Here is a 13,733-nt window from a genome sequence, read left to right as displayed (position 1 = left end):
GCACTGTCCCATGGGAGAGGCAGGCCCTTGTTCATTCTAGAGCCAGATGTGGGCTCAGTTTGGCATGATGTCATTGTGGGACTTAGTTGGAGTGTCTGGCTGATTCTCAGCCTTCAAGCAGCACTGTTCTGTGGAGTGCCCGGATTTTTTACATTAGCAGCACACGGGCTTCTTGTGAGGGCGCCCATTCTTGGGCAGAGACTGAAGGGAGGTAGAGGAAGAGGGCCAAATCTTATGGCCCCAGGAACTGGCTGTAGGATGGTGAGTATCCCAGTGGTCTGCCAAACGGCAGCACTCATCTAGTGTCGGAGGGTTCTTGTCACAGAGGTAAGTAGTGAGGACCGGAGGGGCATAGTGTAGGAAGTCCTCGAGCTGTAAGGTTTCTATTATTTCCTCCGCAGAGGTAGCATTGCAGGATTTTAGCCACCGCTTGAGCACTTGGGACTTATGGCATGACCAATTGGCCCATGTTTGACCTGCCTCCTTTGGGTGTCCTCTCCAACGTTGTCTCCATCTTTCTGAGGTGAGCTCGTAGGCCTTAATTATGGCCTTCCGGACCTCCACAAGATTTCCACAGTCTGCGAACGGGACAGAGCAGAACGAGGTTTGGCCCTTTCCCTCCAGATGTTTTGACAGCAGCATAGAGATTTTTGTGGGCTGAAGCTTGAAATTCCTGAGGACCTCTTCCACTTGGTTGAGCCAGGCCTTGGGCTCTGGGTCACTCCATTTTGGCATCATGGAGCTGGCAGCAGTGATGGAGGATGGTGGAGGAATGGTTGCAGGGCTACGGAACCCTTGGGCGGCCATGGCAAGCTCATGGGCTTAATCTCGGCCTTCCTTAGCTAACTTGTCTTGCCTCTCTCATTCTTCCTGCTCTAATCTGTCTAGCCTGGCTTGCTCTCTTTCTTGCCTCTCCCTTTCTTCCTTGGCTTCTCTTTCTTTCCTTTCTCACACTTCCTTGGCTTCTCTTTCTTTCCTTTCTCACACTTCCTTGGCTTCTCTTTCTTTCTCTTTTTTATCGGCCCAATCTAGCAGTTCTTGGCCCTTGAGCCCCATGGTTTTCCCGGCGGTGACAAGGGCTGTGATGTCGTCGGAGTAAGAAGCCATATTGCCGAGGAGTCAAGGGAGGTTTTCTTTTTACAGGGAGCAGGCTATATTATCCCAACTAAATGTAATTTGCAGGTTTGAGGGACAGTTCCTTATGTAAGCTGGTTGGAGAACGTGCTCTTAAATGCAGTAACTAGTAGCTTGAAGAGCTTAATTTATTCTTAGTTGAACGTAATTAACCGATTGTTCCAAGAACTTGCTCTTAAATGAAGTACTAATAGCTTGAAGAGCTTCATGAGTTCTTAGATGAACATAATGAATAAATGGTTCGAAGAATATGCTCTTAAATGAAGTTAACTATTAGCTTGAAGAGAGTAATGGGTTCTTGAACATAAGGTTCTTAATTGAACAAATTGCGGGGGTTATCAGAACTCAAAATGTAATATCTCTGCGAGAGATCAAAGTCAGTAACGAACAAAAGAAATCCCTTATGATTTTTACTCTACTTTGCAGATTTAATATACTGTGAACACCAGTAATACTTCTCTTTTCTAAGAAATGATATTAAGAAGCATTTAATGAGTAAAAATAATAAAGTAAGGTGATTACTTAACTGGTAAAGATTCGTAAGGGAACGACTCTGGCATGCTCTGAGAACATAAATAAGGTTCATAAGTGAACGACTCTGGCGTGTCCTAGAATGTTAATGAAAGAGTTTAAGATGTTCTGATAACATAAATAAGGTTCGTAAGTGAATGACTCTGGCGTGTTCTTGGACAAAAGGGAAAATTCTCAAAGGAATAAATATAGCGTGTCCATAGAACGTGGGCGTTCATAATTGAACGGATTTATTATGCTGAGAAACACCTATGCTGAAGCAGATGAGTGTATGCTGTGAAACAAGTTTCAGTAACAAACGTCCTTACTTGGCAAAAGAACTGAACTGCCCGCAGTACAAAGGTAACCAAATGCAAATAATATGACACTTTATAAATTTCAGCGCCGAGGTGAAGTTCTAAAGTCCCCGCTGAGTGGGTTTTCTATGGTGAACCACCCGTTTTCTTCGATATCGCTCCTACAGGATCGGGTCAAGTGAAATTAGCCATATTTTTCCTGTGTAAATATGTATCTATTACTAATTCATTTGTATCTGCTTCCTTTGCGCATATGTTAGAATGTTGTTATGTCAATTCTTGTGAACTTACTTTTTACATTACTTGTATTTATCCATTGTAATTATTACCAAGAGTAATTGACCTCAGGTCACCTAAATTCTATTGTATTCCTCTGTGTGACATCCACATGTCGCTTTATAAGTGACCTGTGTTCTGAACAAATTAGCAGTACCTGTCCTCCTGCTCATTATTTCACACCTCTTAAAGTGTGACCCCGGAGTGGTTCCCGGAGCCATTAGCGGACTCATACGGCGACGTAGTTTTGGCTCCATGAACTACCCCACGCCCCTAATGGACTAAACACGGCGCTGTAACCAGCGTTTGGGTGTGCTGACTCACGTCAGCAAATCACCAGCGTCATTAGCGGACCCACACGGCGCGCTCCCAAGTGCATATTGACGCGAGTAACCCACTCCAAGTAAGAGGGCGATAGTGAATATGGACACGGACATTCCCTCCCACATACAGTTAATTGCAAACTTCGCAGACTCAGATATCTCCCTCGCACACGACCCTCCCACGCCCTCCCCTGCGCCAAGAATCATGCGCTCATCCACGGCTGTCTGTCCCGACAGAACAGACTAATTCCGCCCTCGCCATAAAGCTGCTGCCCTTCATGCACAGCAACCTATCATCATGGCTCTACAGGGTTGAGGGACAGCTCAGACTGGCGGGACTTACTGACAAGGTGCTGCAAGCCGATGCTGTGATCAGCGCCCTACTGGAGGAGGTCTACAGGAAGCTCATCCCGTGGGTGTCTGCCACACGCCCTGTCACCTACCAGCATCTAAAAACCTCTCTCGTCGAGACCTGCTCCCTGCTGGTCTACGAGAGGGCCACCTGCGCCCTTGACCTCGTCAGCAACCCGCGGCATGACCAGAACATCCTGGAGACTTGGGGCGTGATCCAGGACCTCCTCACCCTTCCCGAGACTGACAGCAGCGGTAGGCAGTCAGAGATTAGCCTATCAAGGGAGATCCTCCTCCGTCAGCTCCTCCCGGAGGACCGAACCCAGACCCTCAACCCTTACACAATGCCGCTCCAGGACCTGATCAGGACGGCACAGCGGCTGACAGACTCCGCAATGGCAGCGAAGTGGGCATCCACGCCCACACACCCCATCAGTTCCCTCCAGCTGGAGGATAACGCGGAGGAGGAGATAAGTGCTGTCACCAGGAGGTGGCCAGCATACCACCACCGGGGCCTTGCTACTACCACCAGCAGTATGGCAAGGCGCCCGGAACTGCCAACCGCCCTGCTCTTTCACCCATTCAAAAAACGGGGGAGGCTGTGGCCAACAGAACAGGCCATCATGGCAGCAGAGGAACCCAGGAACCCAAAACCATTAGGCTTCTACGTCTGCGACACCGTCTCTGACAGGATGATGTTGGTCAACACCGGGGCCGTTCGATCAGTGTTTCCGCCATCCAGGGAGGACCGCAAATGCCCGCCGGACCCGGCTGCCTTCCTGACGGCCACCAACGGATCCCCATCCTCTCCTATGGCCGGAGATATACATGGAACTTCATTGTCGCAGACATGAGGACCCCACTCCTGGGCGCGGATTTCCTCTCCCACTTTGGGCTGGCAGCCGACATCGGTCGCAAGCGTCTGTTAGACACCGACTCCTGCCAGTCCCTCGCCCTGGCGCTGGGACCCAGCGTGCCTACCATCTGCTCCGTCGCCCTACACCAGTGTGCCTAGCTGCTGAAGGAGTTCCCCGACGTTTTCAAGCCTGAACTGCGCCAGGTACCTGGGGCCCCGGCAAAGCACGGAATCTACCACCACATTAAGACGAAGGGCCCCCCAACACACACAAAGTTCCAGAGGCTTCCCTCTTGGCGCCTTCAGGAGGCCAGGGACGCTTTCGCCGAGATGGAGCGAATGGGCATATGCAAGAAGGCCTCCAGCCCGTGGGCCTCTCCCCTCCACATGGTGCAGAAACCGGACGGCTCCTGGAGACCCTGCGGCGACTACAGGCGGCTCAACCTCGCAACTGAACCAGATCACTACCCCCTACCAAACATGCAAGATCTCACGGCCTCCTTTCATGGGGCCAAAATATTCTCTAAACTAGACCTTTTGAAATCTTACTTGCAGGTACCAGTTGCTCTAGAGGATATCCCCAAAACCGCCATCATCATGCCCTTCGGGTCCCACGTCTTCGCCTTCTCCACCTTCGGCCTGAGGAATGTGGGGCAACCTTCCAGAGGCTGGTGGACAGCATCCTGGTGGACCTGAACTTCTACGTCTGTTACGTGGACGATATTCTAATTTTTTCCAGATTTCCCAAAGAGCACCTGCGACACATCCGGACGGTCCTGCAGTGCCTGCAGGAGAATGGCCTTGTCGTCAGGTTCAACAAATGCACCTTCAGCATCGAAAAAGCTGACTTCCTGGGCCACGAGATATCCCCGGAGGGCACCCATCCACTCGCATCAAAGGTCGCAGCAGTCACCAGGTTCCCCACCCCCACCTCCGTCAAGGCCATACAGGAATTCCTCGGGATGGTCAACTACTACAGGAGGTTCATTCCCGGGGTTGCACACACCATGGCCCCCCTGACTGAGATCCTGAAGGGCCAACCGAAGTCCTTAGTTTGGGGACCTGACCAGCAGCAGGCCTTCTCCCTGACGAAGGCCGCCCTCGCCGAGGCAACCTCCTTGGCCCACCAGGACCCCAACACCCCCCTCCAGTTGACGACGGATGCCAGCAACGTCGCCTGTGGGGCCGTCCTGGAGCAGATCGTCGCCGGTACCCCCCAGCCCATTGCCTTCTTCAGCAAAAAGTTCAGCCCCGTGGAGGCCCACTACAGCACCTTCGACAGGGAACTCTGTGTAGTGTATCGGGCAGTACGTCACTTCAAGTTCCTCCTGGAAGGTACGCCCTTCACAATCTGGACGGACCACCAGCCGCTGATCCATGCCTTCACAAAGCAGGGGGATGCATGGTCTTCCAGGCAGCAGCGGCATCTTGCAGCCATCGTGGAGTTCACCTGCACAATCAAGTACCTCCCGGCAGGAAGAACCCTGCAGCGGACGCCCTCTCCAGAATCGAGCTCAGTGCGGTGCAGCTTAGGATCAACTATGAGGACCTCGCCCGGGAGCAGACCACAGACCCAGAGACTCCAGCCTACCGCACCGCCATCACGTCCCTCAAGTGGAAGGACGTGACCCTCGCTCCTGGGGGACCAAAACTGCTGTGCGACGTAAGCACCGGTCAGCCCGCCCTCTGGTGCCCACCTCCCGCCGACCTCTGGTATTCGATGTCATCCACGGGCTGTCCCACCCCTCTGGCAGGATGACGGCCAAGCTACTGGCAGAGAAGTTCGTCTGGCACAGTATGCAGAAGGACGCGACAGCCTGGGTGAGACAGTGCATCCGGTGCCAAACCAGCAAGATAGGGCGTCACACCGAGACAGGGGTAGGCGAGTTTCCCCAGCCAGGGAGGCGGTTTGGACATATACACGTAGACGTGGTAGGCCCACTTCCCCCATCAGGCACGGCCAGATACCCCCTGACGATCGTCGACCACTCAACCAGGTGGCCTGAAGCGACGCCCATGGAGGAAGCCACTGCCAGTGAGTGCACCGAGGCCCCCCTCTCCAGCTGGATCAGCCGGTTCGGTGTCCTGGACCACATAACCACTGACAGGGGCCCGGCCTTCCTGTCCGAACTGTGGTCCGCCCTGGCACACCTGCTGGGGACCTCTCACCACACCACCACCGCCTACAACCCCGCAGCCAACGGATTGGTGGAGAGATTCCACAGGTCCCTGAAGGTATCCCTCATGGGCCGCTGCACCACAGAGGACTGGAAGTACCAGCTGCCTTGCGTCTTCCTCGGACTGAGAACCACCCCCAGAGCCAACGGCGACCCATCCGCAGCAGAGAAAATCTATGGGGAGCCCCTCGTAGTCCCGGGCGAACTCGTCACGGGAGATCGTCACAACCTGTCAGTCCAGAGGCACTGTGACATAGTCGGGAAGTTTGCCCCTGCCAGCGGACGTATACCGATGATCAGGAACCTTCACGCCTCCCGGCCTGTCCTCTTCGTCAGGGATGATGCTGTCCGCCCTCCACTAACCAGGCCCTACAGGGCCCCTTCCGCGTGCTCGAGAGGAACACCAAAGCATTCCACCTCGCCCTGCACGGCAAGGACAACTGGGTGTCAGTCGACCGTCTCAAGCGCACCCTGTTGGAGGAAACAGCAGACGATACCAGCTCCTCCGCAAGAACTGTCACCTCCGCAGCCGAGCCACCCCAAAAACTTTTTCGCATGGCCGCTCTCCCGAGCAACTAAACTCCATCGGCTCCTTCATGGCGAAAGGGCAGGGCATGGGAGGTGACCACCTGCCACATCAAATATTCCCACTCACGTTGTATGGTATATGAAGGCAGCATAAGTTATACAACACAAATATAATTGGTTGCTAATCAATTTTTGCCAATTATTAAAGGCCCTCGTAATTTTCTAGCATTTAACAACAATAAAACAACACGTTTATTCTTAAACGTGGCAAAAAAAATTTCCAGCGCTGCCAGTTCCTCTCTCACGTGTTAAGCTGACCTCAGGGCATAAAGATGTCAAACAGCCCATGCCTCCACAAGGGAAGCTCAGTCAAAACACTCACTGACTCATTAAGGAGTCTGTCGCCTTACAAACAACATGGAACGATGGAAGGAGGTCCTCGTTCCAAAATCTTCATCCACAGGCTCGAGAAATCGTTCATAGGGTCGTTAAGTACTTTTCTAAAGAAAAGGCAAAACCGTGGACCCATTGCGGATATCAGAAAAACACTGCAACGCGCCTCAGAAGCAACAATGATACCGGAGAGAACAATCAGCAGGATTTGCAAAGAAGGCAAAGATACGGAAGAGATGCGGCACAGCAATTTTTCCTGGAACGGGAGAAGCATCAACCGAGAACTGTGACAGATGTCAAAATCGACAAGAGCGTTTTACATAGAACTGTTTTAGACTCATGGGAAGGAAGTACCAACGCTTGATATAATCAAAGACGCGTTAAAACACAAGATATTTTTCATCGGGTATGGGCATTCATGCAAAGGTATCTTGTATGTTATAACGTTAAAAACTGATAAAAACAAAGAAAAAAAAAACAATGAAATATTCCGAGTAAATGGCAAAGCTGGAGCTAAGTCTGTAAGGAAAAGAAGATATATGAATAGAAAAATGTTATGAATACTCTAACTGGAAAGAAACGAAGGACCATATTATGAATAGATGATAAATTAAATAGCTGCCGGTAATCTTATTTGTGTAACCTATGTATATATCTTATCTGTCTACACACAATCCTTTTCAAATGCCAATAGCTCTCTCTCTCTCTCTCTCTCTCCAATCTCTCTCTCCTCTATATATATATATATATATATATATATATATATATATATATATATATATATATATATATATATATATATATATATATATAGACACATACTGTATATATACACAGTAAATTGACACAAAAACAAGTAAATTAAAAGTGCGGAAGTCCAGTAGCGTGAGATAATCACAAGGAAGGTCCAAAAAGAGATTCAATTAGGCCTATATGAAAAACAGAGACCTGGAAGAACGGAAATATTTCTGAAGGAGTGTCGAGGCAATAGGGAACACCCAGAAGTATATTGCTCCCAGGAGACATTAACAAACACCAAGGAGGTTAAACCTCTTTGACAGAAGCACGGATTAAAAGGGGTAAATGGGAAGGGTAGGCCTTTAAAACTCGAGACAAGTACATTTGGCAACGTAGGGGACAACGCCTAAATCGCCATGAAGGAGCCGATAGGGTATAGCCAGCGCCACAGCCAGCCGCTCCCGCTTGCACCGCACCCCCCAGCTGACTTCACGGAGCCGCGGCACTCTCCAGTGGCCCAGCAGATACCTAGATTAATCAGACGTTACCCACGTCTTGGGGGGGAGTGTTTGTAAAGTTCCCGCTGAGCGGGTTTTCTATGATGAACCACCTGTTTTCTTCAATATCGCTCCTACAGGATCGGGTCAAGTGAAATTAGCCATATTTTTCCTGTGTAAATATGTATCTATTACTAATTCATTTGTATCTGCTTCCTTTGCACATGTGTTAGAATGTTGTTATGTCAATTCTTGTGAACTTACTTTTTACATTACTTGTATTTATCCATTGTAATTATTACCGAGAGTAATTGACCTCGGGTCACCTAAATTCTATTGTATTCCTCTGTGTGACGTCTGCACATCGCTTTATAAGCGACCTGTGTTCTGAATAAACTAGCAGTACCTGTCCTCCTGCTCAGTATTTCGCACCTCTTAAAAAGTAAATAAATCCTCCCTGATATGACGAGTACAAAATCCTTACAACTAACATGCATGGGTTGAATATTTTTCTTATGGTCAAGTCCCCAATGTATGTACTCTATTTAAATATGAAGGTTGTCTGACTGCCCTGTGCCTGAATAGCATGGTTATTGACACAATGGTCGCACTCGCGTGGTATTTGGCGAGGAGGGGGCTGGCAAGCTGGGTGAAACCCGTGCTGTTTGTTGTGAGCAAAATCTCATGTGAAAAGTTATGAAAAAGACGAACGCTATTGGAACGGTTTTCCCAGCTTGGTGCTCAGGATTTATGAATGCGCAGAAATTCACTCGATTACTTATACTTAAAATGGCGGTCAAAGGCAATGAGTTCGGGATTTACAATGGCTCATGTGTCAGCAAATGAAATTACTTTTTCTTGGATGCAACAAAATCATTATTTAAAATTTCAACCAGGATTTTTACAAAACCCTAGCACTTTTGCTACGGCAAGCAAGAGAGAGAGAGATATACTACAGCGAAGCGAAATATTTTTGGTTGGGCTATAATTCGCGGCCCGAATTTTACGGTGTACCTAGCTGAGTTTTTTTTATGACAAATTTTCCAGAGCACATGGAGGAAATAAGTACACTATTTCCTTTCTTTATCACTTATGTTTGTACTTCACTGCTTAGCTAATCCTAGCGGTTAAGACATGCAGACTACCATGTGTTAGTCACAATTCTTGTGTTTTTTGGAAGATACGCTCTCTCTTTGCTATGGAAAATCTTGTTAGCATGCACAGGGCTTATTCTTTCCTAACAATGCACACACTCACAGTTTTATTCGCACCTATGATAAGCTAAAATTAACAGCATCGTACTTACGCTGTGGAAACTTGCTTACTTGTGCTTATTTTAGGATTTATCTTACTAGATTAATTTCTAATCTCGTATCCAGCTTTAACGAAAGCTACTGGCTGGACTCTACAATTTTAGGCATTAGATCGCCACTTTTAAAGTTCTTACCTGGCCTACCTACTGTATTCCTTGTTCAGGGGTCCAATCCAGGGTCTAACTTGTGAACAGGGGCCTTACTAATACACATTGAGTTTCTAACTGCAATTGTTAGGTCAGGCAGGAACCTTAATAGAAAAAAGAGTTGGGCTGAGGGCAGTACTTCAACAAGGAGCTTTGCAGATAAACACATAGGTTTACTTTAAACGGAATATATTTACAATTAAACACGTCAATCAGAAGACTGGGGAATGATTGGCAGATCCAACAGGGGCTGCCACTTGGTTAGTTAGGCTATCACTGTTAAAAAACTTAGTCTATGATTAATCCTCTTGAAAGGGATACTGAAGAATTGATTGCAGTAGCCTTTTCACTGTAAGAAGCACAAGACAAGTCGATTATTCCACAGCTGATGTACAGTCTGCAATTTGATAATGCCAGTGGTTACACAAGGATAATTATAATGATCTTGGGCGAATCGAGGGTTGCACGGAGGGTGCCAAGATAACTCAATTCTGGTATGATATACTTGCATTAAAATTCACACTGAGCTAAGTGAGTCAGGTCTTTGTGATAACTCACACTTCAGAAAAGAAAATGAGAGTGCAGTGGAAAATTAAAAGATACGTGACTATTGAAAAACCTCTAGTCAGGACATTACCTTATAATGGAGCAATGGAGGGGCCTCGTCAGATTTCACCAGTTCTGGAGGGATGAGTTTAATGGGAAAATGCACAGGTAAGGCGACTGGGCAGTTGAAAGTGACCACGTGGAGGGGTCAGCTCAATAAGGAGCATGCAAGAGGTAATGTGTCGGTCTACTAACAGGGTGTTTCTGAGAGCGACGACCGCTGTTTCTCGCCTTATATGACCTCAGGGGCTTATTTTCCTACTCCTCCCAGAGGTCACTTGGATCGCAAGATGGTGGTTCAGTCACCTCGTTTTCTATGTTGGGCTGTTCCCCAAATCCTGGTGACTTCTGGCAACCCATGTTCGCCAGTTTTTATGGGAAGCTCAACCTTTCTGACGGATTTTTGGCAGACTTCGTCTCCACTCGCCTTTTATCTGAAAAGAGGTAATTCAGGCAGTCACCAGGTCTTTAGAAAAGATAAACAGATGCACCAAAAAGGGGAGCAGGGAGAGAAATTTACATAGGGGCTGAGTTTCTCACGCCCTCCTCAGTTAGGTATCAATACGAAATTACATTGTTTTGGGGTGCAAGGCAGTTATGAGGCTTGGGTTTGCTTAGGAAGTGGTTTCCCACTTAACAACATATATATATATATATATATATATATATATATATATATATATATATATATATATATATATATATATATATATATACACACACACATACACACACATATATATATATATATACATATATATATATATATATATATATATATATATATATATATATATATATATATATATATATATATATATATATATATATATACATATATATATATATATATATATATATATATATATATATCTTCTTCTTATTCTTCTTCTTCTTCTTCTTCGTTTTAATGTGCTTTTCCCATTTTTATATGGGGTAAGCACGATGCTTTCTTTTGAAGGACTTTGATTTGGTGTTGGGGTAGGCCATAGCCTCGATTGGCTGCCCTGCCTGACATCGTTTAGACTCCGGTAACGATGTGTATGTGTATCGTACCAATCCGCAGGTCCCTTTCTCCCAGCAGCGAGGAGAACTGGGCGGTTAGGTCGACAGTTCAAGACGTGTGAGGCGTCTGTTATGTTTTTAGAAGATGTTGGAGTGGCTTTGTTTTTGTGTGTATTAGTCTGTAACACCCATTTGCTTTCAGCAAACCTATCCGTTGATTACATACGTAATCCAGGGGTGTCTACATGGATAGCAAAGTGTCCGCCTTCTCTGACCGGTTGGCTGCGGTTTGAACCAGCGCACGGACCTCTACGAAGTCCTAGGCTGCTGCTCTAACAACCGAGCCATCAAGGCTATATATATATATATATATATATATATATATATATATATATATATATATATATATATATATATATATATATATATATATATATATATATATATACTGGATAGCATCTAATTGTTTTATTACCTATGAGACTTGGTAGCCCTTTGTTGCAGGATGATGTATATATATATATATATATATATATATATATATATATATATATATATATATATATATATATATATATATATATATATATATATATATATATATATATATATATATATATATATATATATATATATATTTATATAAATGAATATATACATATATGTTTTATATATGTATATATATATGTATGTATGTATATTGTAACAGATACAGGGTAACACCTCCACTCCTATGCCCTATCTCTGGGGTGTAGTTCTTTGTCTCTGGCACGGCCACATGTGCTTCTAAGGTCACAAGTGACCTGGGCTTCAAGTCACCCCCTAAGTTGTTAACGGAAGGCAAAGTGGATCAAGCTAAATGCAGTGGTGCACCTGCAATACTGGATTAGTGGTAAGTCTAAAGTTAACAATTACGTGCCAGTGTTTTTTTTTTTCTCCCACTAAAATCTCTCATTTCCTTCTCATGATTTTCATCTCCTAACATGAATCCGTTGTAAACACCTAGCATGTGTAGTTCCCTCATGAATTACATCCAGCAAATGAATAAATCTGTGCTCAGTGATATAGATTAAAACACCCCTCCATTGTGATAAATCATCGCAAGGGAGAGAAATCTATTTCCAGAGACTGTGGTCCCTTGTTTTCTGCCACCTACCACCTTGTGATATGTTGCCTTAGAAGATTACTAATTCAGCCTTGCCACCAGCAAGCCAGCATCTGAACAGATAGTCATCACAACCAGAGAAACTACGAGCCACAGCTACACTTTTCGTTATCATTGTGTAAACCACTATTACATTTTGAAAGCCAGTTACCTGTAACTTTGGTATAAGATACTTGTTGCACTCCATTGCTGGGTGGCATTCCAGTCGGAATTTATTCTATTTTTATTTGTTAACTGTAACCTTGGATGTAAATTACGTGTACACTTATTTTGCTGGATTGCATGCCAGCCAAGATTCAATCTACTTGTTAGAAATGTGTGGAATAAAGTAAATTAAAATAATTTATTGGCTTTCTGGCAACTTTCCCCTTTTTGTGTTAAATGTAATTAGACAGTAATTTATCCTTTGTTACATTTGCTTACATATTTGGGTCTGGGTAATTGGCCAATAAGGCAACTCTCAAGTAATATTCATTTTAATTAGCTAAAACCTGCCTAAATATCTAACAATATATATATATATATATATATATATATATATATATATATATATATATATATATATATATATATATATATATATATATATGTATGTATGTATGCACACAGTATGTATATAGCAGAACGAAAACGTTTGTACGTGAACAAAAGGAAAACGAAAAATCAGTAGAAATAATATTTTAAACAAATGCCCAAAACAGGGAGTGTCAATGTTACTCAAAAATAGCAGCTTGTATATTTCAGTAATTAAAAAAGAAAACGATATAACTATCCATCATAAAAACTCAGGTATCAGCTTCACAGCAGTAATGCAAGGGGCTAAGCACGTTTAATTATACATACATACATAAGATTAATTACGAGCCCTACCAGCTTTAGACTGTCATTCGATGGGCCGGAGTTCAATTCCCGCAGCCGGCTGATGAAGAGTTAGAGAATTTATTTCTGGTGATAGAAATTAATTTCTCGCTATAATGTGGTTCGGATTCCACAATAAGCTGTAGGTCCCGTTGCTAAGTAACCAAATGGTTCTTAGCCACGTAAAATAAGTCTAATCCTTCGGGCCAGCCCTAGTTTAATTAATCAGCTCAGTGGTCTGGTAAAACTAAGGTATACTTACTTACATACGAGCCCTACCAGCGCACCGTAAAAATGGAATTACTTCACGAATGGCTACTAATAAGATTACACCATAAGTCTAAATTTTGATAAAATATATAAAAAAGCAAACTTGCAATGCTCACGCTCAAATACTCATCCACTGAAGTGCTCTTGGAATAGGCCAAAGTAAATTTAGGATTTTCAGCTATGTCAGTGAGGTCTGAGATTGGAAGCCGTGGGTCCCCAGCTGCCAGTCCTGACATGAGATCACTGGCGTAATGCGTCAGCATGAGGGTA

The 13,733-nt window shown here is 45.1% G+C and overlaps 1 protein-coding gene across 1 annotated transcript in view; it reads right to left on the bottom strand.

Moving 5' to 3' along the window:
• Positions 1-13,733, bottom strand: part of LOC136826793 (glutamate receptor ionotropic, kainate glr-3-like) — a 148,447-nt gene that overhangs the window by 11,752 nt on the left and 122,962 nt on the right. The window contains exon 6 of the mRNA XM_067084225.1: positions 13,580-13,733. This exon is cut by the window's right edge and continues 64 nt beyond it. Coding sequence (XP_066940326.1) covers positions 13,580-13,733 — 154 coding nt within the window. The remainder of the gene's footprint in view (positions 1-13,579) is intronic.

This window comes from Macrobrachium rosenbergii, chromosome 41, assembly GCF_040412425.1.
Source record: "Macrobrachium rosenbergii isolate ZJJX-2024 chromosome 41, ASM4041242v1, whole genome shotgun sequence".
NCBI classification, from domain to species: Eukaryota; Metazoa; Arthropoda; class Malacostraca; order Decapoda; family Palaemonidae; genus Macrobrachium; species Macrobrachium rosenbergii.
Note: the sequence above shows the minus strand (reverse complement) of the source record. Positions and strands in the feature narration are given on the sequence as shown.